Source organism: Cydia fagiglandana, chromosome 20, assembly GCF_963556715.1.
Source record: "Cydia fagiglandana chromosome 20, ilCydFagi1.1, whole genome shotgun sequence".
Lineage (NCBI taxonomy): Eukaryota > Metazoa > Arthropoda > Insecta > Lepidoptera > Tortricidae > Cydia > Cydia fagiglandana.
This window is the reverse complement of record NC_085951.1, coordinates 13552799-13578209: the sequence shown is the minus strand read 5'-3', so window position 1 is coordinate 13578209 and position 25411 is coordinate 13552799. Positions and strand designations below refer to the sequence as shown.

Genomic DNA, 25411 nt, shown 5'->3' with positions numbered 1-25411 from the left:
TAGCTCTTGGAGCTCCCGGTGTCAATCAGAGCGTCGGCGCGAGTGTCGTTGATAGTTATGGCGACCGTAGCTTTTCGCAGGCTCGACGGACTTGCAGCAGAATATTCGTTTTCGTAGGAATCTTGAGATGGTATGCTCGGGATGGCATTGCTCGTGGAAGGAGAGTCACGAGACCGGCAAACTGATGCAAAGTGTCCCTTCTTGGTACATAGTTGGCAGTGAGCGTGGAAAGCGGGACACTTTATTCTTTGATGTACCTTACCACCGCAAAAGAAACAACGTCGTATTGGTGGTTGAGGTACTGGGACAGCAGGAACAGCAGCATTGTGAGAATTTGTAGCTTCTTGTGAAGGCAATACTGGCAAGGCATTCAAAGTACTTGGAATGTTAACACCCATGGTTTCGGAGTCCTTTTCGGCAGTTTCGAGGCTTACTGCCTGATTATAAGCTTCGTCCATTGACAGAGATGATTTTTCTAGCAAACGTTCCCGTATTTTAGGCGACAGAATACCAGTTATTATTACGCTGCACAAATTTCTTCAATGATAATAACTATGTAGTACGCCGTACTCATACAGCTTCTGGCCATGGTATTTAGAGTATAAAGTTAAAATTTCTCAACGAGAATTTTAAAATTTTTATAATATTTCTGAACGCACTGTCTGCGCGGGCGCGCGCACGACGCTGCTACCAAGTCTACCAACCTCATTGTCGTTTTCATGCAGCTTTATGGTCATTACGTCAATTACGTCTTTTATCATAAAAAGTGTTTTTTTGTATAAATAACGTAAAGAATTACCTTAAAATATGCGGAGAAGAAAAGAAGACAGCGACCCAATTGCAAAATTGGGAGAACAAATTAGAAGAAAGGATATGTTCACGTTCAAGGTCAAGTGCGGCGTCGTCTCATCGACATGGCCGATATGACCGGCCGCGTTATACTTACAGGTCGAGATCGAGATCACGATCTTGGACCTATTCTAGGTCTACATCAAGATCCCTATCTCCGCCGCCGAGAAGTAGATCTCGTTCGGCATCAAAAAGTAGATCTCGATCGCCCATAATAGTTATAGAAACTGCGGACGATCTCTCTTGTGAACCGGAGAAAGCAGCGCCAGAGAAGGAAGATTTAGTACAAAATTCCGATAAGAAAAAAGTGCTTATTCATTTTTCAGCAATTGAAGATATTAGTGATAACATCTTAGCCTTGCTCGGGGATGCACCAGAAGAGGTTGCATTTGGTCCAAACCTTCTTGGACAGGTTGCTTCTCGTTGGCAAGATATAATTAAGAAAGGTATGAATAAAGATGACAGAGACAAGATTATGAAAAAATATCCCGCTCCAGATAACTGCAAAATTATTGGAGCCCCCAAAATGAATTTAGAGGCTCAAGTTGCAGCGGGCGAGACTCTTGTTCACAGGGACAAGGCGATCGAAATGAAGCAGAATGAAGTTTCTTGTGCCCTGACCGCGATTGGTCTAGCCCTTAACAAGTTGTGCTTGGTACCTGGTAATGAGGAGGTTATTATGTTCCTGAGCGACTCTGCCCGTCTCTTGTGTGATTACCAACACAGGGAATCCCAACTAAGGAAGATGTTCATAATATCGGGTCTTGAAAACAAAACCGCACGCGACACTTTACGAGATTGTGAGGTAGACCAGTGGCTTTTCGGAGAAAACTTAGCTGAAAAATTAAAGGCTTCTAAAGCGATTGAACAATCTAGCAAAGACCTAAAAAACACAAAAAGACCGAAGAAGATACAACCCAGTAATTTAAACTTCAAAGGCCCGACCAACAACACACACAAACCCAGAGCCCGAGGTCATCAGAAGCAATACCACAGGAAACCGAACAACACTTCTTCTGCCAAGCCACACCATCAGCAGAAGCGTCGCACTCACCGACATTACAACAGCCGCCGTTAAATGATCAGGTTGGTATGAGTTACTGTGGTCAACTTAAATATTTTTTGGAGCAATGGCAAAATGTCACCAATGACCAAAGGGTCTTGTCCTGGATATCAGGATATAAAATTCCTTTTTTATCTAGGCCAATTCAATCAGTTATTCCAAAAAATGATCACTTCCCTGATCTCGAAGCTCAAATACTAGATAAACTTGTTTCTGAGCTGTTAATAAAAGGCGCTATTGTAAAATGTTCACCTTGTAAAGGTCAATATCTGTCAAAAATATTTTGCGTGCCAAAACCTAATGGAGAGTACAGATTTATTTTAAATTTAAAAAATCTTAACGAATTTATTGCAACTGAACACTTCAAATTAGAAGACATCAGAACTGCAATAAAGCTAATGACACCAAATTGCTTTATGAGCACTTTAGATCTCCAAGATGCTTTTTTCTTAATACCTATACACCCTGATTATAGAAAATACCTACGTTTTATGTGGAAAACTGAAATATTTCAGTTTCAGGTCTTACCATTTGGACTAAATGTTTCTCCTTATGTATATACTAAGCTACTCAGACCTGTCATGAAACATCTAAGATCCAAAGGTCACATACTGAGTAATTATTTAGATGACATATTTATTGTAGGAAGCACTTATAATGAATGTTTAAATAGTATACAAGTTACACTTGATACCATTAACTATCTTGGACTAAAAGTAAACTATGACAAAAGCTCCCTGGTACCCCAAAGAACTGTCAAATATCTGGGTTTCATATTGGATTCAAAAAATTGGCAACTTTCCTTACCTGATGAGAAAAAGTCCAAAGTTGAACAAGAGATTAAGTCATTTATTAAATTGAAAAATTGTTATATTAGGGACCTTGCACATTTAACTGGTTTACTTGTCTCTATTTGTCCTGCTACTGAATATGGTTATATGTATACTAAAGAACTGGAAAGACAAAAATATAAATACTTACAGAAACATAATGACAATTATGATTGCAATATGCCTATATCACTTAGTGTGAAAAATGATTTAAAATGGTGGTTAAAAACAATAAATAAGGCAAAATGTAAAATAAAGTGTAATAATTTTAGCAAAGAAATTTATAGTGATAGTTCATTGACAGGCTGGGGCGGTTCATGTGGAGATGAGACGGCCGCTGGGTTATGGAATGATGATGAGAGAAAACATCACATAAATTATCTGGAGCTTATGGCGGCATTTTTATGTTTAAAGATTTTTTGTTCTGATCTAACCGATTGTGAGATACTTTTAAGAATAGACAACACCACAGCTATCTCATACATTAACCGCCTAGGGGGAACACGTTTTTTACACCTTAATTCAATTGCGAGGCAAATATGGCAATGGTGTGAAAAGAGACACATCACAATATTTGCCTCCTATATTCAATCAGAACTCAATGTCATAGCTGATAAGGAATCTAGAAAGGCTTATTCGGAAATTGAATGTGAATTAAACAATGAATATTTTGAAATCGTTCTGCAGTATTTTGGAATTCCAGATATAGACTTGTTTGCTAGTCGCGCAAATAAAAAATGTGAGCGCTATGTATCCTGGACAAGGGACCCTGATGCTTTCCAAATAGATGCTTTCACAATTTCATGGACACCTTATTTTTTCTACGCTTTCCCCCCCATTTGCGCTGATACCTAAGGTATTGCAAAAAATTATTTTAGAAAAATCAGAAGGCATTGTTATTGTACCTAAATGGCAAGCTCAGGTGTGGTACCCTATTTTTACAAAACTGGTCAAAACAAGATGTATAGAATTAGGCCCTAGCACTCATTTATTTAAATGTTATTCCAGCAACCAGCGGTTTCAACGGCGTCTTATCCTGGTTGCCGCGGTGCTATCCGGAAAGCGCTATCTATGAGGGGCGTGTCGTCTGGTGCGGCCGAAATTATGTTGGAATCCCTTGCGCCCAACACCGTCAAGCAGTATGACACGTACTTGAAACGCTGGTATATGTATTGTGGAACAAATCATATTGATTATTTTAAGGCTTCTATTCCGGAAGTGCTTGCTTTTTTAACAGAATTGTGTAGTGATGGAGCCGGGTATGGAAGTATCAATAGTTGTAAATCTGCCCTGGTGCTTCTATTAGGAAATAAGATCTCGTCAGATGATAGGGTGAAACGATTTATGAAGGGCGTTTTTCGATTAAACCCGCCACAACCTAAATATAGTGTAACCTGGGATCCTCAATTAGTATTGAATCATTTGTCAAAAATGTCACCTAATAAAAATCTGTCTTTGGAAAATTTAAGCAAAAAATTAGTAACTCTATTAGCTATTGTTACTGCACACAGAGTGCAAACCCTGTCTTTGATAAAATTATCAAACATCTACCATTATTCTGATAAAATTCTTATCAAAATTTCAGACTTGATCAAAACTTCCAGAGCGGGTTCATATCAACCCGTGCTATCTTTACCTTTTTTCAAAGAAAAACCTGATATTTGCCCAGGTCAAGCATTGTTAGACTATATTAACATGACGAAGGATATTCGTGGTGGTTGTGAGCGATTATTTATCGCCTTCAAAAAACCCCATAAAGAGATCACTTCCCAAACAATTAGTAGATGGATTAAGAATATGCTAAAAGATAGTGGTATTGATACCTCCATTTTCGCCTCCCATTCAACTCGCCATGCATCGGTGTCAGCCGCAGATCGTTTGGGAGTGAATATCGATGTAATTAGAAAAACAGCAGGTTGGAGTGGCACTTCCAAAGTTTTTGCTAAATTTTATAATAGGCCCATAGCGCCAAATATTGATTTTGCAAGATCCTTAGTTTCTGATTAATTAGAAATAAGTATTCAAAATTGTCATATGTCTTAAGCAGCAACGCACCGTCATGTGTTGCTATAGTTGTTGATTTTGTTAGAACAGCCCATGCTGTCTCTGCTAATTGTTGTAGTTTTATACAAATTTAAGTTTTTTAAATAGTACTAATTGAGTATTAAGAAGGAACAAATTATCTTTTGTTTCATTTGACTATAATTATGAGAGTCAAGTTTAGTAAATGTTGATCTCACTGGATCTCTTGAGATAGTTATAAGAGTTACCTAAATACATGGTTGATGATACCTAAACAGTTACGTTTTAAGTAAAGCAATGGTTTGCTAATTATTGATTGTAATGCAAAGCCAAAAATAAACTTTAAATATCTCTAAACATCTACATAGTTATTATCATTGAAGAAATTTGTGCAGCGTAATAATAATTGGAAATTAAACGAACTTACCTGTAAGTGAAGTTCTATTTCAATTATATTAGCTGCACAAATTTCGAAATGATAACCCATCCCGCCCACTACCCGCGTTGTCCTGAGACAACCAGGGATTCTAATAGTGTAAAAATCCCTGTCAAAGTTTAAGATAATATTGGCTTTGCTGAGTTGTGAGCCAAGCTGTCACATCTGCTGACATATTCACTGCCAGCGCGTGCTGCTGGCGAAGCTATGTGTATATGCGATAACATGTGTTTTTCCGCCTTGTAGTGACAAGCGCTTAAGAACAGAGAGCCCGCCTAGCTGTCACTGGCAGTGAATAGTGTTATAACTTGGCTTGTTACTCTAAACTAAATGAGGTTGGTAGACTTGGTAGCAGCGTCGTGCGCGCGCCCGCGCAGACAGTGCGTTCAGAAATATTATAAAAATTTTAAAATTCTCGTTGAGAAATTTTAACTTTATACTCTAAATACCATGGCCAGAAGCTGTATGAGTACGGCGTACTACATAGTTATTATCATTTCGAAATTTGTGCAGCTAATATAATTGAAATAGAACTTCACTTACAGGTAAGTTCGTTTAATTTCCAAATATAAAGGCGCATCGTACAGCTTGTTCTTTATGTTCTTCAGCTGAAACGGACTTGAAATTGCACTTTTGCGCCAGAAGATGCAAGGCGCGGCAATATTCAGAAATACTTTCGTCTTGCTTTTGTTTTCTCGTCCCGAGGACATGGCGAGCCAATATTTCGTTTTGGGGTTTCACGAAAGTTTTGTCTAAGAGAGCAATAGCAGATTCATAGGTTTGACAGTCTTTGATGATGATGAAAATATTAGATGACAAATGGTTCGCTAGCAGTTTTAATTTTATAGTATCATCCGTGGCATCGGTGGAAGTATGTTCGGTGAGAAAGCTAGTGAAGGTATATAGCCAATGCAACCACTTATCTCCAGCCGCGGGGGCCGTAGGTTCAACGTCAAACCGTTCCGGTCGAAGATATCTGGATAATAAATGCGATGACGTATCATCTGATTCTTTCTTCGGATCCGTCATTATTTTTCTAGTTAATTAAATTGATACATAGAAACGAAATACCAAAGGAAATTGGCTTTAATTAACTAGAAGTATGCATAAGATAAATTAGACATAGGATAGACATTAGGTTTCTAAAACACGTATGTCAATATCATAAACAATATCTAGAAGACAAAGGAGATTATATGTCATAAGGTGGGTCAAAGTCACACAGGAGAACACAGGTGTATTTCATCTTGTTTGACTGTCTGTCTGTCCTATCTGTACTCCTTAGTAAGATCTCTGAACAGAATGATCACTGTATACAAGCCGTGCGAGTTTTATAGTAGATTGTGGTAGACTTCAGGGTATGTTTCCATTGTCATACTGAGTTTTAAGTAAGTCATGTACTCACACTCATACACACTCAGTCCGTTGGCTCAGCGACCCAAAATGAGACTTGGCCTCTGACACAAGACAGCGCCACTTTTCTCGGTGAGACCTCTCTCCAATTGTTGACTTGAAGTTCGCGCAGATCCGCCTTCATCATGTCGGACCAGCGATACTTGGGTCGTTCGATAAGAGGAGAGAGAAGAGAAGAGAGAGAGAGGGGAGGTCACACACGGAACAGACTGAAGCCTATATGTATATGTCGGCGAACGGCTGAATTGTGCCATCTGCCATCTATCGCCTTTAAGAGGCGTTTAATCACGCAGCCTTTGACAAATAGAGCAAACTAGGGTGTTACGTACACCTGAGTGGCGATCGACGCTTCTGCCAAGGCGTCATAAAGTGCGCTGTAAAAACAATTGAAGTCCAGAACAATTGAAGTTATGCTGTCAATCATTCTTCAAGAGAACACGATGAGAACTAACGGGATAAGATGACGTATGTGGCGGTTCCTGGGTCAAATCCACTGGTTTGCTTTAAGATAAGAAACGTTACGTGTGCTTTGATTTGAAACGAGTCTTGTCCAGTAAAGACTGTGAGTTGAATATAGTATTTCATTGAAGGCCGTCGTTATCCAAGATTGAAGGTCCTCGCAAGGTCGAAGGTATGATACGCCCTCGATTCCCGACCTATTTCTGATGGGACTGGTTAGGTATACCTATCAATACTGTGACGAGGCGTCCAACACGTCATTTTCTATGAAGGCTGATGGGTGATCACGTGGTGCTTTCCATAGAAAACGAGGCGCCGGAAGGCCCGGTCCGATCTAGGGTCACGTGAGTCATCCTTAAATCTGTAGGTACCATAGTCTAATAAAACATGGTCTTCTCTTCCCAGAGTGACACAAGCCTACGTCACAATAACATGGCCGCTATATATAGCGCTATCGCATATTATCATATAGCGCTGTCGCATGATGACGTAGGCTTGTGTCAGTCAGGTGACCTAGAAAAGACGGGAAGAGAGTACCAGGCGGAGTATATTATTATACCATGGTAGGTATGCTGTCAAGTAACGAGTAAAATGTATAATGCGAACACGCATTAGGGGTCAACACAAGGTGACACTTGCTAATCCTTATCTAATAGAATAGCAATTATAAATGGTAACGTTAGAAGTCAATAAGGAATAACCAGTCATAAACGTTTACCACATTCAGCTGGACATACGTCATAATAATAAATAATTCCCAGATTGTATTATCGTTATTATTGACGGTCAAATAACCCTCGGTTAAGGACAGAGGATCATCTATTTGATCACTTTTAGAATCAGTCTAAGTTAACTCTGCAGTGAGTTTGATATAGAGCGAGTCTATTTTTTTGTGGCATAAACCAGCTATCATCTTCCTCGCATTATCCCGGCATTTTGCCACGGCTCATTTGATTTGCCGTATATTTTCTAGCGTTTGAATTTGAACGCTACTGTTCGTCTTGTATGTATTTTGATCGCTTAAAGTAGGGATATAAAAAAAACATACTAATAGGCAACTTCATTATTTATTTTCTCATCATAAAGACCTGTCCAAGATGGACAGACGACCTTGTTAAGGTCGCCGGAAGACGCTGGATGCGGGTCGCTTCCAACCGGCACGTATGGAGGTCCAAGGGGGAGGCCTATGTTCAGCAGTGGACGTCTTATGACTGAGATGATGATGATGATGAAAGACATTAGAACAACAGAACACAAGAGAAGACAAGAGAAGGAGGGAGACCTAGAATTACTTTTCACAGTCGAATAAAAAATAATACATCCTATGAGGAAATTAAAAGACTGGCACAAGAAAGAAATTAGTGGCGATTACTCCACCGACAAGAGCAAAGCTCTTAAGTTATGATGATAATGATGAACGAAACTAGGCACTACTGAGGCACATTTTTCGGGCAGTCAGCACGAAGCACACATTTGCCAGTGGCCAAATTTCTAACAGTGGGAGCATTGCAGAAGCAGTCGGGGATGTCACACGCGGCCGGGCGACCTAAGTCGTGCACTTGAGGGTTGCGGCAGTCCGGTTCGGCTTTTCGTGGACAGTAGAGGACTGAATGCTCGCCTGGGGGGCACGGCTCTGGAAAAAAGTTTGATTTTAATTTTCTTAGTAAATGTATTCAGGCCGCGTAGCCAAGATGCCAATCGCTTACGCTCCGTAGCGATCGAAACGCAACTGTTACTGTCGCGCTAATATGGAAGAGTGATAGAGAGACATAATGCTTTTCGATGTCGAAGCGATAGCGATTGTAACATTGGCTAGGCCGGCTGATGGGTTAAGCCTCTGTAATTTGACACATTCGGACGTAGGATATGCATATGCGTTGTTTGAAGTTGTTTTAAGGAAAAGGGACGTTGGTTTTCGTGTCGTTCGTTTAAAAACAATAAAGGATGCCTCGCGTTAGGCCGGGCCGTGTCCGGGCCGGAGCTTCCTGCGCATCGTTTTCTATGGAAAGCATCACTTGATCACCTAGCTGTCATGTCATAGAAAAGTAAGCACGGGAAGCTCCGGCCCGGTCTAACGTGAGTCATCCTTAACTTATAGGGAAGGCAATTGATTGTTTACTCTTGCTTTATTTAATTACCTACATAATAATAATCATCGTAGAGAAAAAAGAGAATCGGGCTACCGATTTTCTATGACGAATGATCGGTGATCACATGGTTTCCATAGAAAACGAAGAGCCGGAAGCTCCGGTCCGGCCCGATCGCGATCTAGCGTGAGTCATCCTTAATACAATAAAGTAAAAATATTTTTTTTAAATTAAGAACTTACTTGTCGGAAACCCTTGTCCAGCAACGCAGACTACAGCCACCAGAGAACACATCAACACACAGATATATTTCATGTTGTATTATAATTTTTACTACCGGTGTGTTGGGTAGGTACTAGGTAGACTGCGAATGTTCTCTGTTTGCAAATTATGCGAGTTTTATAGTTTGTTTAGTGATATTCCGTGTCCGTCTCCATTGTCATCCGATATTTGGATAGGTGTTAGTTGGATGTTGCTAAGGAAAGAAAATAAATCTAAATAAAATAGTGATTAAAGTTGCGACGTATAGGTACCTATAGTTTGTTTAGTGATATTCCGTCTGTCTCCATTGTCATCAGTTGTTTGCTCAGGATTGTTTAATATTGAAAAATAAACTTTCTTGGCCATGTGTGAAGAAATAAGTAGGAATTCGCGTTGAAAGATTACTGAAGCCTTTTCTGGGTTCCTTAGACAACTAGGAACTCTTACGAGTAAAGTTTTGCCATGTCCGTTTTATCTGTCTGTCCATTCCGCGCTTAGCTCATGCACTACCGTACCTACCTACCGTTAATTTGCATGGGTATATAAGTCTAAAATTTTCCGTGGGTAGGTACATATTATGTAAGTCAATCACGCTGATAAAGTGATAAACTAATAAAAAAAATTTAGGGACATATAAGGTAGGGAAGATTTTATTTTTCACTTTCACCTTATGGTGTGGTTGAATGGGTATATCAAAAAGATTAGGTGTACGTATTCTAGAAGAACTTCGTTATGGTTTTATAAAGTGAATATCTTTGGAAAAAATAAAATGAAAAATTAGAATAAAATCATGAAAGTAAGTAAGCTTTCAACGAAAACTATAGCGAACATGTTCGGATAAGCATAGAGTTTAAATACTCGGAAACAGAGTTTTTTTTACATTATTTACGTGACGTAACGTTAACTTCTTTACGTGTAGAACGCGAACGCGCACTACCTGAATAATATTAGCATAAAAAGGGGAATAACTTCACACTCGGCACGTCACCGACCATTAAAACAATTTAAACAATACTTTTCCTTGTTTATAAAATTAAGAGTTCCCCTACAGAGTCAGACCAAGAGAACTAAAGTTAGACCAAGAAAAGCCTGCAGCGATTTTGATAGCCCACGCAGTGCATGTGTTATTTATACGTCATAATTTCATAGAAGTTTGAAATAACATTTGCACCGCTTGGGCTATCATATTCGCTGCAGACTTTTCTTGGTTTAAAAGCCTTCTCAGAGGGCCTACCGCGAAACACGAACATCGAAATGCTGTTATCTGCCTCTCTATCACTCTTGCGTATTCGAGCGATAGAGAGGCAAATAACGTAATTTCAATTTTCGTGTTTCGCGGTAGGGCCAGAACCGCCTTTGCATCCTATAAAGTGGGGAAGGCAAAGATGTATTGGGGAAGGGTGGGAACCATAGTCTAATAAAACATGGTCTTCTCTTACCAGAGTGACACAAACCTACGTCACAATAACATTGCCACTTTGTATAGCGCTATTGCATACTATTATTATATGTAGCGCTGTCGCATGATGACGTAGGCTTGTGTCAGTCACGTGGTCGGAAGAGAGTACCAGGCGGAGTATTATACCATGATGGGAACATAAAGGACAAAATTACTATGAAACTATTACTGAGGGCCTACCCTACCGCGAACCACTTTCGATGTGTTGCCGTGTCACACTTAATTACGAATTTACAAGTGCGACAGAGAGGCAACAAGTCAAACGTGGTTCGCGGTAGGCCCTCTTTTTATAATGGAACTGCCACACACTGTTTCTGTGCAGAGTTAGCTTAGACAGACTACTTTACTTAGGGTCGGTTGCACCAAACTGTTCGTATCGTTAAAGAGTTCGCTAAATTTTGATGTATGGAAAATTTCATAGTAAAGCGCTGGGGCGCGCCGCCGCTGACTTTGATCAGTCTGTCAAATGTGGTTGGTGCAACTGGCCCTTATAGTTTTCGACTTTAACTATAGTCCAAGATCGAAGTGATCATGCACCAACTTGATAGGGCGCCAAACTGACAAACAAACCCGAGTTTGACGTTTCATTAATTTCTGTCTGTTTTAAAAGAAATGGTGTCCATGACGGGAAAGAAAAACATACATTTGTTTCAATTTGTTAATTATGTTGCAGCCTATACTACTATACTATACTGGTCTGCCATCTTGTGACCTGAATCGGAAACATATGATGCACGTGTACTACATTGCCCATATTGCCAAAGCAAGTGCTACCATCTACCGTTTTCGTCGGTACGTTTCCTTGTGCGTAGGTTCTGCCATCTTTTGGGCTACATCGGAAGCAAAAACGACACATTTACGCCTCGCGCCAAAAATCTGTCGGCTCCTCTATGCCCCCTATAGTTCATGCACGAGGCCTATAGCAGTATAGAGGCTACAAATTCAATCGACCGACCAAATGCCGAGATGCTTCGAGCAACACCGGCTTCCGACACGTCGGAAGGGAGGGGCCCAAGCGATATCTCGCCGTACAAATCTTTCTGCCATTTTTTGCGGGGGGAAAGGTGCACACAGTCGCATTTCTCACACACTTACATACAAAATCCAATCTGTAATGACGACACAAATACATAGAAAATAACACACGTCAAAAACAAATCTTGCAAACCTCGATCTCTTTTTGTGTACGGACGAGTGACTAGTGTCACAACACGCACACTAACACATTTTCGTTGAAGTATGTCATTGTATTCTGAGAGATGTGAAGTCGGATTTGTCGCTCGACCGATCCGCAATTTGTACTGAGCGAGCAAAATCGATAAATCCAACAATTACTTGAGACTAAAATATAATAATTGTATTTAAATGTAATTTAACGTATGATATGTAAAAAAAAATATTACGTGTGAAATGTAACACTTTCTTTTTTATAAATTTGATGTCCCCGACCTCTTTTTATAACAAAAAACCGACAAACAGGCATTTTTGTGCAGCAGTGTCCACGCGCGCGTCTGGACTCGGTCTAGTGAAAAATCCAAGTGCAACTAGTTTTATTACCCGCGCTAGATTAGATTGACGCGCTAATCTTGTACCTCGGCAGAGGGGAAATAGTGCGAATGCCGCCTCCCTTCCGTGTTGCTCGAAGCCGAGATGTCAATAATCGCATGACGTTTGTTGCAAGGTGTGTGAACCCCTTAATCAAGAAAATCCGGACGTCTGTTCGTGGCTTAAGTGCCATAGACAACCATCGTATTTTTATTGTCTGTGCGCGGTTAATTCCCCCTGGCATGTCATTTTTGTGTAGAAGCCCGTACTAACAACGAGATTCAAACTATTCAAAGTGTGTGTCGGGATTGTATTATATTTTACATTTTAAAATACACTTAACTGTACTTTGAATATTAGATTTTCCTACCGTGTAACCTACGTAGTTACGTACCTAGACGACTAGACGTACCTAACCATGGCTCCTCAAAAAGACTTGGTAAATATTTTTATACATATACTTATGTATTGGGAAGTTATTTAAAATTTTATTCAGTGCTATATTGGGGCTGTAAATGAAGACCACAGTTTAAGACCGAAATGCTGCTTGTATCAATTTTATAATAAATTTATATCCTCGTTAAGTTAAAACGCGCCTAGACAAATTAATGACTTCTAGTTATTAAATTATTAACTAGTAAAAGTAATTATTTATACATTAACTGTAGGTCTATTAACAGTATATGTGACTTGTAACGTATAAGTGACTTGGCATAACTGTAAACTTTACTTGTGTCGGTTGTGTCTGTTTAAACAAAGAATAAAGATTAAAGGCAATTTTGATAGGGTAAAAGCACCAGTAGTCAGCCTTATAACGAAATTTCTATGTTCAAGATCGTATAATTTGCACACTTATGGACCAATAGGTATTATCAATATTTTTTCTGTTCAAGAATTTAATAAAGTTTAATTTTTGTAAAGAATAAAACTTAATTGAATTCAACTTTCGGAAATATTTAATTGAATATAATAAAAGGGCATTTTTGCCAGTAATCAGCCTCCTGTATACCAATACACAGCCTTTAGGTACCCAGTGCCCAGCCATCCCATTCTAATGGCTGATTAGTGGGTTCAAATAGAGTGAGCTTACTGTCCAGTGGTCAGCCACAGGCTGACTACTGGGTATTTAATGTATTTCAATCAAATAAATTCATAATAACGTAATTTTTTAAAGGGGCTTGATATAACGACTTACACTTCATTTTAAAATAATAACAAATCCTAAATCCTATGGTCAGCCTCCCCCGGCTGACTTCTGGGTTTACGACCTTTTTAAAATTACTGCTTCAAACCCAGTACTCAGCCAGGGGAGGCCGACTATTGAATTTTGTACAAAAAAGTAGTTTCCAATAGTCAGCCGCCATAAAAATTTTACTTCCACATGGATTAATATTAATCTTTTACGTTTTTCAGATAGTTTAGGTATTAATTAGGTGAAGCAGTCCATATTCTTTTAAAAATAAATCACAAATCGGCTGCTATCGTCTTATCAAAATACCATGTGACATTCCAAAGAAAATGGCGCATATCTCTTAACCTTTCATGTCAGAAGACACCACCACTTTGAATTTTTTTTGTGGATCATCGTAGAGTATTCGTTTAAAAATTAAGGTATTTTTCAATGAATAGCTTATCAATCTATAATATTACCTAGTTTTCACAGGAAAATTAGAAAAACTTTATTATTTACAGCCAAAAATAGGCAAGAAAGGCTGACTACTGGTGCATGGCTGAGCACTGGTGCCTTTACTGTTAAAATAAAGATTCAAAATATAATGGAATGGGCGCTTTTTATAGCCTTCTGTGGGGCTAGCTAGAGGATACTTATGCTAATTTTACATGAACATTGAAGAATGTTGAACCTCATAGTAACTTGTTTTAAGTTCAAATTTTTTATATCTCGAGTTATCAACTTCTTCCCGCCGTGTATGGAAATATTCTATGAAACTATAGTGCCCAGTATGGTGCCCTATTGATATTCCGAAAAAAATTACGCCGATTTTTGTTTCGCCGACAACGATTCGCTGACGGGTTGTTTGGCAGAGTAACGATTCGCCGAATCTCATTACGCATAATAGTCGTTTGCGAGAGTAGTCAATAAGCAGAACATTGATACCCATATTTACTATTCGTAGAATTATCATTTAGTAACTGTCATAATTACCCGAAAAACCATTGGTCGAAACACAATAGGTCAAATGTTCATTTGGCATTAATATTGACTAGAAAAACTTCTCTTTAATTTATTATTTTACTAAATTAACTTTCACATACTCGTAGTATTCATTAAAATTGCTAAAAAACCCGTTGAGGTTAGTTTAGAGCTGCAACCCTAAGAAAACTAATCGTAAGATAAGATAAGATAAAGTTTATTAGCTCAAAAGGTTACATTCATCGTTGCTGGAAAAGTGGGTTAGGTTAGGTTAGCTACCCCTAAAAAATTAATTCTTTCCAGAAAAGCAGATTGCGTTAAATTAACGACTCAATAAATAAAATTCGATGATATGACTATTCTGTATCTTAAATTTTGGTAAAAACCATATTTATAAGATGTAACTTTTCTACTGGTCCATGATTCTGTGAAATGAAATTACATGAACAAATTGTCCTTGAAACTAAACCAATGTTTAAATTTTTTGGTGAACCATAACCATTTGAAATACTTGGTATTTTTTCTGTGAAATAAAAATCTATAGAAAAAAAACAAAGCTAAACCATATAAATATAATAAATTTAACAATTTTTATGAACCATAATTTACTTAAAAAAGGATAATATTTTATTGTATCCTTTTCGATGTGGGTTTGTTTTATTTTTGCAAGAAGTCTTTTTTCCAAAATAACGACTTATATGTAAAATGTGAAACGTTATTCGACTAAACATTGCTTAAACGTAACGATTACTCTGCTAAATGGAAATCGTCCAATAATAGTTACTGCTAATTTATACAGAAGCGAACTGAACGGTATGTGAACCAAGAGTCTACGTAACGTTAGTCGACCAAAAGTTACACTGACAAATAAATGACTCTGCGAAACGATGTTCGGCGAATCGTTGTCGGCGAATAGATGATGTGCTAAAAGTTTCTCGGAGAATCATTAGGTACCCGCCCAGTATAAGTATAAGAATCCTATCTATATCTTGTTTAGTTATGTAGTTAGTTACACTGGGCATTTTCCGCAAATCGACAACCATTTGTGCCTATTTTGCGTGAAAACGAGGTAGCGCTATTCTAGCCACCCCAGCTCCTCCATGAAACCTACCAGTGTCTTCAGGTTGCTAACTGCCTCCTTCAGTGTGCACGGAGTCCCGGGTGTTGATTCCTGTATATAGTATGAATTATCTCAGATGATTTTTTCGAGTTCGGGTGCTAATCCGCCGTTAAACAAAAGCCTTTGTTTCTTTTAAGAGCGTTCTACAGCTCGTGCCAAAACAACCATGTCGTTTAAAAAGCAACTATCGTGATAGTATTAAGGATCTAATTCATATGACAGCTTGTTCAGCGAACAATTAGGGTGGTCTTGTTTTTTGAGATAGCAAAAACGTGTTATCTCCGAATGGGCTGATTCAAAAATTTGAACCATATAATTAGAATGGTAAATTTGCTTTTTAAATGGGTTTGTTCCCGTTACTTACGTCGGGGCTATTAGCAGTAAGCATTGTAACTACTGCATAAAGGAAACAATATCTTTTGTTTAACAGATTAGGGTCCGAGCCCGAAAAATTCACCTGAGATTATTCATACTATACTTCTACCTCTTTACAGTGCGTTTTGCTGTTTCTTCTTCTTCCATGCACGCATTTATTGCATTTATCTTGTCTATATTTTAGGAATATCTTTACAAGCCTTACTTAAGATAGATGTAAACAGTTTTTTTGTTTGTCTATTTAAATGTTTTATTCACCCTGAGATATTAAGTAAGTACCTATTTTAAGCTTCGTTACATCTTTACAATAAGTACCTACAATACTAAAGCGATTCGTAGAAGTACAGCGGATGTTTTGGCGAAGGCGAACCGAAATAAGCGTTTATTTCATAACGACAATGTTGTTAGTATTAGCCTAGCAGGTACCTACTTTTACCTATAATATAGCTATAGGTACCTACCTATTTTGTGAGCGCACATGACTGAATTTGTTTAAGATCTAATTTTTATATCATAGATAGGTACTATAAAATTCATCTTAAAAAAAAGTAAAGCAGATTTAAAAAAGGATTAAATAAAGTATTATCCCGTTTAAGAGTGCTATTACATTTCGGGGTTGAGCGAGTTTAGGTATTTTACGCGCTGCGGCAGGCCGTGCGAGCTCAGTATTCCGATCCCTTCTACCACACTCGCACTACCATGATGGATTAAACATTCTTGATCCTTCGCGAAGCATATTGAAATCAACCATAACAACACTAACTGTACTTAACTTATAAAGTCCTAAAACTGTTATTTGGTAAGTACGAAAATACTAAATGCAGTGCAAATGTACATAGGGGCTGTTCATAAATTACGTCATCTATTTTTGACCCCCCCCATCTCTCAAATCATCCAAAAATCATGCTTCGGATGACTCTGTTTCCTCCTACGTCATGCTACCATCATCCGATGTCCAGACCCCCTCCCCCCCTCCTCCCATTTGAAACGACGTAATTTATGAATAGCCCCATACTCGTACTTATGAACGTGTATTACTCGAAAGAAATTATAGGTACTCGCTTATTTACAAGAAACAAGTTACAAGAAACTGAAGATACACAGGGTCTGACGATGGAGCTGGAAGGTGGCCACGGGTACCAGTCTATCATGTAACTAAACCACTTCGTGTTTGGGCTCGTTTGATTCGTCTCAACAAGATCTTTGACACAAGACAGTACTCAGGGCCTGATGATGGAGCTGGAAGGTGGTCACCATTACCAATCAACCATACAACTAAACCACATCGTGTTTAGGCTCGTTTTATTCATCTCAACAAGATCTTTGACACTATATAGGTGATACTCAGAGTCTGATGATGGAGCTGGAAGTTGGTTACCGGTACCAATCAACCATGCAACTAAACCACTTCATGTTTAGGCTCGTTTGACTAGTCTCAACAAGATCTTTGACACTAGGTGATACTCAGAGTCTGATGATGGAGCTGGAAGGTGGTCACCGGTACCAATCAACCATGCAACTAAACCACTTCGTGTTTAGGCTCGTTTGATTCGTCTCAACAAGATCTTTAACACTAGGTGATAAACCAAACACGAAGCCAAAACAAGAAGTGGTTCAGTTATGTGATAGACTGGTACCCGTCGCGACCTTCGAGCTCCATCATCAGACCCTGAGTAGTATCTTGTGTCAAAGATCTTGTTGCGACGAATCAAACGAGCCCAAACACGAAGTGGTTCAGTTACATGGTAGACTGGTACCCGTGGCCACAGTCCAGCTCCATCATCAGACCCTGAGTACTAACTTGTGTCCAAGGTCTTGTTGAGAGGAATCAAACGAGCCCAAACATGAAGTGGTTCAGTTACATGATAGCAGTGTTGGCAAAAAATCAATTCGAATTGACGATTGAGAATTGACCGATCAATTCGAATTGACGATTGACGAAACTAATTCTAAATCTACTGATTGAAGATTGACGATTACTAATCGTTAATTCGAATTGATCGGTCAATCCTCAATCGTCAATTCGGATTGACGATTACTTTGTATGTACCTACCTAATGTCCTTTTTATTTAGGCCATTTTTGTGAAACTGACCAAATGCGTTCAAAAGCGGTGTCTGAGTTTACCAAAGGTTCCGAAACATGTTTCCGATGGCTATATGAAGGATGTCGTTTTTGGAACATTTTCGGGACTTTCCTTGAAATTAACCGATAGCGTTCAAAATCGATATCTGAGGTGCTCAAAGGTTTCGAAACTTGTTTCCGAGGGAAATATTGAGAGATGTCCTTTTTTGGGACATTTCTAGAAATTACCCGATTGCGTTTAAAATCGATATCTGAGGTAAACAGAGGTTTCTAAACATTTTTTCAACTGCAATATTGAAAGGTGTCCTGTTTTGGGACATTTTAGTGACATTCTTTGTATCTGACCCTGACCCTGTGTATCTTCAGTATCAAAGATCTTGTTGAGACGAATAAGACGATCCTAAACACGAAGTGGTTTAGTTGCATGGTTGATTGGTACTGGTGACCACCTTCCGGCTCCATCATCAGACCCTGAGTACTATCTTGTGTCAAAGATCTTGTTGAGACGAATATAAAGAGCCTGAACACGCAGTGGTTTAGTTGCATGGTTGATTGGTACCGGTGACCACCTTCCGGCTCCATCATCAGACCCTGAGTACTGTCTTGTGTCAAAGATCTTGTTGAGAGAAATCAAACGAGCCCAAACACGAAGTGGTTTAGTTACAGGATAGACTGGTACCCGTGGCCACCTTCCAGCTCCATCATCAGACCCTGTGTATCTTCAGTGTCAAAGATCTTGTTGAGACGAATAAAACGAGCCTAAACACGAAGTGGTTTAGTTGCATGGTTGATTGGTACTGGTGACCACCTTCCGGCTCCATCATCAGACCCTGAGTACTATCTTGTGTCAAAGATCTTGTTGAGACGAATCAAACGAGCCCAAACACGAAATGGTTTAGTTGCATGGTTGATTAGTACCGGTGACCACATTCCGGCTCCATCATCAGACCCTGAGTACTATCTTGTGTCAAAGATCTTGTTGAGATGAATCAAACGAGCCCAAACACGAAATGGTTTAGTTGCATGGTTGCTTAGTACCGCCAGTACCGGTGACCACATTCCGGCTCCATCATCAGACCCTGAGTACTATCTTGTGTCAAAGATCTTGTTGAGACGAATAAAACGAGCCTAAACACGAAGTGGTTTAGTTGCATGGTTGATTGGTACTGGTGACCACCTTCCGGCTCCATCATCAGACCCTGAGTACTATCTTAAGTCAAAGATCTTGTTGAGCCGAATCAAACGAGCCCAAACACGAAGTGGTTTAGTTGCATGGTTGATTGGTACCGGTGACCACCTTCCGGCTCCATCATCAGACCCTGAGTACTATCTTGTGTCAAAGATCTTGTTGAGACGAATAAAACGAGCCTAAACACGCAGTGGTTTAGTTGCATGGTTGATTGGTACCGGTGACCACCTTCCGGCTCCATCATCAGACCCTGAGTACTGTCTTGTGTCAAAGATCTTGTTGAGAGAAATCAAACGAGCCCAAACACGAAGTGGTTTAGTTACAGGATAGACTGGTACCCGTGGCCACCTTCCAGCTCCATCATCAGACCCTGTGTATCTTCAGTGTCAAAGATCTTGTTGAGACGAATAAAACGAGCCTAAACACGAAGTGGTTTAGTTGCATGGTTGATTGGTACTGGTGACCACCTTCCGGCTCCATCATCAGACCCTGAGTACTATCTTGTGTCAAAGATCTTGTTGAGACGAATCAAACGAGCCCAAACACGAAATGGTTTAGTTGCATGGTTGATTAGTACCGGTGACCACATTCCGGCTCCATCATCAGACCCTGAGTACTATCTTGTGTCAAAGATCTTGTTGAGATGAATCAAACGAGCCCAAACACGAAATGGTTTAGTTGCATGGTTGCTTAGTACCGCCAGTACCGGTGACCACATTCCGGCTCCATCATCAGACCCTGAGTACTATCTTGTGTCAAAGATCTTGTTGAGACGAATAAAACGAGCCTAAACACGAAGTGGTTTAGTTGCATGGTTGATTGGTACTGGTGACCACCTTTCGGCTCCATCATCAGACCCTGAGTACTATCTTAAGTCAAAGATCTTGTTGAGCCGAATCAAACGAGCCCAAACACGAAGTGGTTTAGTTGCATGGTTGATTGGTACCGGTGACCACCTTCCGGCTCCATCATCAGACCCTGAGTACTATCTTGTGTCAAAGATCTTGTTGAGACGAATAAAACGAGCCTAAACACGCAGTGGTTTAGTTGCATGGTTGATTGGTACCGGTGACCACCTTCCGGCTCCATCATCAGACCCTGAGTACTGTCTTGTGTCAAAGATCTTGTTGAGAGAAATCAAACGAGCCCAAACACGAAGTGGTTTAGTTACAGGATAGACTGGTACCCGTGGCCACCTTCCAGCTCCATCATCAGACCCTGTGTATCTTCAGTGTCAAAGATCTTGTTGAGCCGAATCAAACGAGCCCAAACACGAAGTGGTTTAGTTGCATGGTTGATTGGTACCGGTGACCACCTTCCGGCTCCATCATCAGACCCTGAGTACTATCTTGTGTCAAAGATCTTGTTGAGACGAATAAAACGAGCCTAAACACGAAGTGGTTTAGTTGCATGGTTGATTGGTACCGGTGACCACCTTCCAGCTCCATCATCAGACCCTGAGTACTATCTTGTGTCAAAGATCTTGTTGAGACGAATCAAACGAGCCCAAACACGAAATGGTTTAGTTGCATGGTTGATTAGTACCGGTGACCACCTTCCGGCTCCATCATCAGACCCTGAGTAGTATCTTGTGTCAAAGATCTTGTTGAGACGAATCAAACGAGCCCAAGCACGAAGTGGTTTAGTTGCATGGTTGACTGGTACTGGTGACCACCTTCCGGCTCCATCATCAGACCCTGAGTACTATCTTAAGTCAAAGATCTTGTTGAGCCGAATCAAACGTGCCCAAACACGAAGTGGTTTAGTTGCATGGTTGATTGGTACCGGTGACCACCTTCCGGCTCCATCATCGGACCCTGAGTACTATCTTGTGTCAAAGATCTTGTTGAGATGAATAAAACGAGCCTAAAAAAAAAGTGGTTTAGTTGCATGGTTGATTGGTACCGGTGACCACCTTCCGGCTCCATCATCAGACCCTGAGTACTATCTTGAGTCAAATAAATACATATAGAATGTCAGGTCGTTTCAAATATTTTTAATCCTGTCCGGTAGTTTATTAAACTGGTATTATAAATAATAATACTATAAAAACAGTGCTAGGATCAAAGTCTCTCGTTGCGGTTTACACGCACACAGTATAGCGTTTTACACGGCGCCCGCCGCACACAATGATAAAAAACCTCGTCGTCGCCGTTGAAAATGTGCGGAGCCGACCGACACACGTCCTGCCTGTACAAGCTCTGCCGCGGCACTGAGCTCAGGGCTGCCAGTACATAAATCTTGATTATACGATCCTGTGCCCGCAATTATACGAAATTCGATTGCATTATACGAGTACAAAAAAAAACTATTATTTTAAATCGATGTTTTAATAACTGGTGAATTTCGGTTTTCGCGGTAAGCCCCCAAATTGCGGGGCTCTTTCTCTTTTACTCCAATGGCAGCGTAATAAGAGTGACAGAGAAAGATGCTCGCAACTTGCGAACTTGGATTTTCGCGGTTATAGCCCACGTTGACGTGTATTTAATTAGTTGCCTTTCCATTAAATCGTATAACAGTATATTAGGCACCACAGAATAAATAATAATACTAGGTACAGAAGACTCACTCTCTAACAAAACGCGTCTGTTACGATCAGCACAGATATGGCCGCTAGGTGGCGACAGCGCCACGCGCGGCTTATGGCTTTCCCCAAAATTGGGGTGGAACGGATGTACTTTAAGCTACCTGTAGCAAAGCGACGAAATCGCGGAGTGAGCCACGCCTGAGGGTCTACCGCGAACCACGTTCGACGTGTTGCCTCCCTGTCACACTTACGTACGTATTTACAAGTGCGACAGAGAGGCAAGACGTCGAACGTGGTTCGCGGTAGATAGGCCCTCTGATTGGCACACTGTTTTTGAAGCATTGACAGTAGTTTGACATCGGTGTTTTTTTCGTATCCAACTATACCGATTGACCAACTATACGACATGTATACGAAAATAATTTCATTATACGAATTTCGTAGCCTATTATACGATCTGGCAGCCCTGACTGAGCTGGCGAGCACGCGTCATCGGTAATATAGAGTAGTTTTCAAAAAATTGCCAAAAAATTATAGTAGAATTTCATAAACACTAATGTATACCAACAGTATAAGCAAACGTTGCAGATTGCTTGAGTATGAAAATGACTTCGATATTAAGTAGATTTTCGTAGAAATTGACACTTGTTTCGGAGAGAAAATTGAGTTCGTTTTACTTTGATTTTCTCTTTCTCAAAGGTATGTAGGAAAAATATCGTTTGATATGCCTAAAGTACAGGGTATTAGTAATACAAAATAGCCAGGTTTAGCAGAGTAAACTTCTCAACATTTCCAAATAAGAGCTTGCCGTTCAGTGCTTCACGCGGTTTTTCGGAAACGACCATCAGAAAAAAATTCATTACTAATTTAATAAGTCCTTTTTCTAATATTTACAACGATATTTAAAAAGATAAGAAGACGCTGTTACTGGAACAAGTACTCATTGTTTCTAATAATGAGCACAAAGTCCTGAATTTCGTCGACTAGTATCATCAATTTTGCATTATTTCGACTTTTCTTGTAAGAGCGCTCTATACGTTTGAAGTCGGTGCCAAGCCAAATCTTAAAAGCGTCAAAACTGGTGAAGTTCGATAAGAAAGACAGGAAGCTTCTTCTGTCCATTAGTTGCTTAGGGGAGGGGGAGATATTATTAACCAGTATTGTAACTATTTGGCTCCCTCCTCCTTTTTGGAAATCGGTTAAAAATGGGAGTTCGATTGCCCAACCTACTACTCAAGTCCATCTGTCTGAAGGGTCTTAAAACCTGTGTGCAGGTAATAGATGGTGATTAAAGGATGACTCACGCTACAACGGTCCGGGTCCGAGCCGGGGCGCCCGACATTTCAGTTGTCTAAGTATGGAGAGCACCATGTGATCACCGTCACCTGTCATAGAAAAAGAAGTGCCGGGCGCCCCGGCCCGGGCCCGAGTAGCGTGTATGACGTGTTTTCTTTTGTGCAATATGATTAAATCAACATTCGGTGTGTTCTAAAAGCTTATTTTATCTATTTTAGGACAAGACGCCATACAAGGGCAGCGGACGATGCTTCGGCGAGTACAGGTGCCCTGAGTGTCGCAGGACCTGGATGTCTGCCAACTCCTGGGCTGGCTACGGGCAGGAGTGTACCTCGTGCCGCATCAACGTGTATCCTCATAAGCAGGTAAATTGTGTCAAGAGATGCACGAGCTCCGAGAGAGTGTGCACCGATTTATAGGTATTATAGGTACCGGTGTAGTCCAACTCCGAACAAAAAAAAACCGCCCAAGTGGGAGTCGGACTCGCGCACGAAGGGTTCCGTACCATTACGCAAAAAACGAGAAAAAAATCACGTTTGTTGTATGGGAGCCCCACTTAAATATCTATTTTATTCTGTTTTTAGTATTTGTTGTTATAGCGGCAACAGAAATACTACATCATCTCTGAATTTCAACTGTCTAGCTATCACGGTTCATGAGATACTGCCCACAGTATCACAGATAAACAGACGGAGAGACAGACAGACGGACAGCGGAGTTTTAGTAATAGGGTCCCGTTACTCCCGTATTTACCCTTGCCGTCGGATGTCTTAGAGGTGCACGAGCTTCGAGGTATTGAGGTGCTGGCCTGACCATGGTGCCAATCGCTGGCGCAGCTAATGGTTCCTCTACACGATGGGCCAACGCCGGCCACTCCAAGGGACGCATTTATGCGTTAGAGGGAGCACGTGATATTGCTATCTCATTCTACCGCATGGCTGCGTCCCTTGGAGTGGCCGGCGTTAGCCCATCGTGTAGAGGAGCCATAACGAAACGGTAGGTAATGTCTCTCTATCACCTATACAATCTTTACATATCAGTGTGACACGGCGCAGGTGATTGGCATCTTGGCTAGGCCCCCAGGTCTCCATTTAGTGAGGAATAGGAACATTTTGTATGGTGTTATTGATGCATTGGTGGCCTTAGACGGATATAGGTATATCTTCGTTTTTTTTAGCATTAGAAAGAACTTGCAAGAAGGTATGCGATCTTGACATGTCTTTTAATTGAAAAACGCTTTTTAAAAACCAAAAACTATTACTTATGAAAGCAGAAGAATATAAATGATCTTATTAGATTCATAATTGTTACATATTTGCCGTAACTTATTTTTAAAATGTGTTTTTCAATTAAAAGACACATCAAGATTGTTTACCTTTTTTCTAATGCTAAAAAAACGAGGTATAACAATCACAACGTCAATTAACTTATTGTTAATTAATCTCAATGAGACTTTGAGCTCATATCGTAATTAACGAGGTTGATAATGATAATCGTTAATTGTTTGTTTGTTTTGACGTTTGCTTTTGGGAAAAGAAGGGTTTCTGAGGCGTCTTTTTTTAAAATTATTAGGTACAAACACAGTCTTTTGTCTTTATATTGAAGTTCGATTTATTTTGTCGAATAGACTGAAAGCCGTTTATAAAATAAAATAAAATAAAAACATTTAGGTATTCTCCCCCGTTGCGTTTTAGGCCTATCTCCCCCACTCATTGGCTCCCTTCTTATGTAATTTGGTATTTCAGAGACCACTTCAAAAGCCCGACGGATTGGACAAGGGTGATATGGAGAAAGAACATCTGCAGTCGCACTGCCAGAAGTGCAAGGCGCTAGGCCGCTGCTGCCGCGGTTATAGGCGCTTCTAAGGACAACACACGAGCCCCCAAAGCAGGGGTGCGAAACTCCTGACTTCGGACAAACTCGGCCCCGCTCGGCTCAGCATTGCTCCGAGCAATTATTAGGGTTGGCATCACTTGACTTCCTTTTGCATGCACGACCGCAGATAAGATAATCACTAGAATTTTGACAACCCTAAATAGCCGAAAGGTATAGTGCCATATATTAGAAAGGGATAGAATGATTCGACCCTGAACCGCTGTCAAACTTCGGTTTTGTAGGAAGTTTCCTTTCTGTACGGTAGTACTATTATTTATTCTGTGCCCAAAGTCGGCCGGCCCAAAGAGCAGGGGCGTATTTTGAAATTTGGCGCCCTGAGCCGGGGCCGGGCCGTAGCCACAGAATAAT

At 40.2% G+C, this 25411-nt stretch overlaps 5 protein-coding genes across 5 annotated transcripts in view; 3 read left to right on the top strand and 2 right to left on the bottom strand.

The window, feature by feature from the left end:
• Positions 1 to 25411, bottom strand: part of LOC134674463 (uncharacterized) — a 402905-nt gene that overhangs the window by 87479 nt on the left and 290015 nt on the right. The window lies entirely within an intron of this gene.
• The window catches only part of LOC134674467 (protein I'm not dead yet), a 145222-nt gene that overhangs the window by 90256 nt on the left and 29555 nt on the right, over positions 1 to 25411 (top strand). The window lies entirely within an intron of this gene.
• On the top strand, positions 728 to 5688 carry LOC134674620 (uncharacterized). The gene is made up of 2 exons (XM_063532736.1): positions 728 to 1935; positions 3751 to 5688. The coding sequence occupies exon 2, from the start codon at positions 3814 to 3816 to the stop codon at positions 4747 to 4749; it is 936 nt and encodes a 311-aa protein (XP_063388806.1). The 5' UTR covers positions 728 to 1935; positions 3751 to 3813; the 3' UTR covers positions 4750 to 5688.
• LOC134674484 (uncharacterized) lies at positions 8217 to 9516 on the bottom strand. Its single transcript, XM_063532583.1, has 2 exons — positions 9402 to 9516; positions 8217 to 8705 (listed from the first exon to the last, which is right to left on the bottom strand). Exons 1-2 carry the CDS (start codon positions 9472 to 9474, stop codon positions 8503 to 8505), a joined length of 276 nt encoding a protein of 91 aa, XP_063388653.1. The 5' UTR covers positions 9475 to 9516; the 3' UTR covers positions 8217 to 8502.
• On the top strand, positions 23077 to 25034 carry LOC134674897 (zinc finger CCHC domain-containing protein 24-like). The gene is made up of 3 exons (XM_063533053.1): positions 23077 to 23145; positions 23386 to 23532; positions 24913 to 25034. Exons 1-3 carry the CDS (start codon positions 23077 to 23079, stop codon positions 25030 to 25032), a joined length of 336 nt encoding a protein of 111 aa, XP_063389123.1. The 3' UTR covers positions 25033 to 25034.

Coding starts and splice junctions, on each gene's coding strand:
- LOC134674484 (XM_063532583.1), bottom strand. CDS start 9,474: ATGAAATATATCTGTGTGTTGATGTGTTCTCTGGTGGCTGTAGTCTGC. Junction 8,706..9,401: donor TGGACAAGGGTTTCCGACAA/GTAAGTTCTTAA, acceptor ACTTTTTTCCAG/AGCCGTGCCCCCCAGGCGAG.
- LOC134674897 (XM_063533053.1), top strand. CDS start 23,077: ATGGGAGTTCGATTGCCCAACCTACTACTCAAGTCCATCTGTCTGAAG. Junction 23,146..23,385: donor GTCTTAAAACCTGTGTGCAG/GTAATAGATGGT, acceptor TATCTATTTTAG/GACAAGACGCCATACAAGGG. Junction 23,533..24,912: donor ACGTGTATCCTCATAAGCAG/GTAAATTGTGTC, acceptor TTGGTATTTCAG/AGACCACTTCAAAAGCCCGA.
- LOC134674620 (XM_063532736.1), top strand. CDS start 3,814: ATGAGGGGCGTGTCGTCTGGTGCGGCCGAAATTATGTTGGAATCCCTT.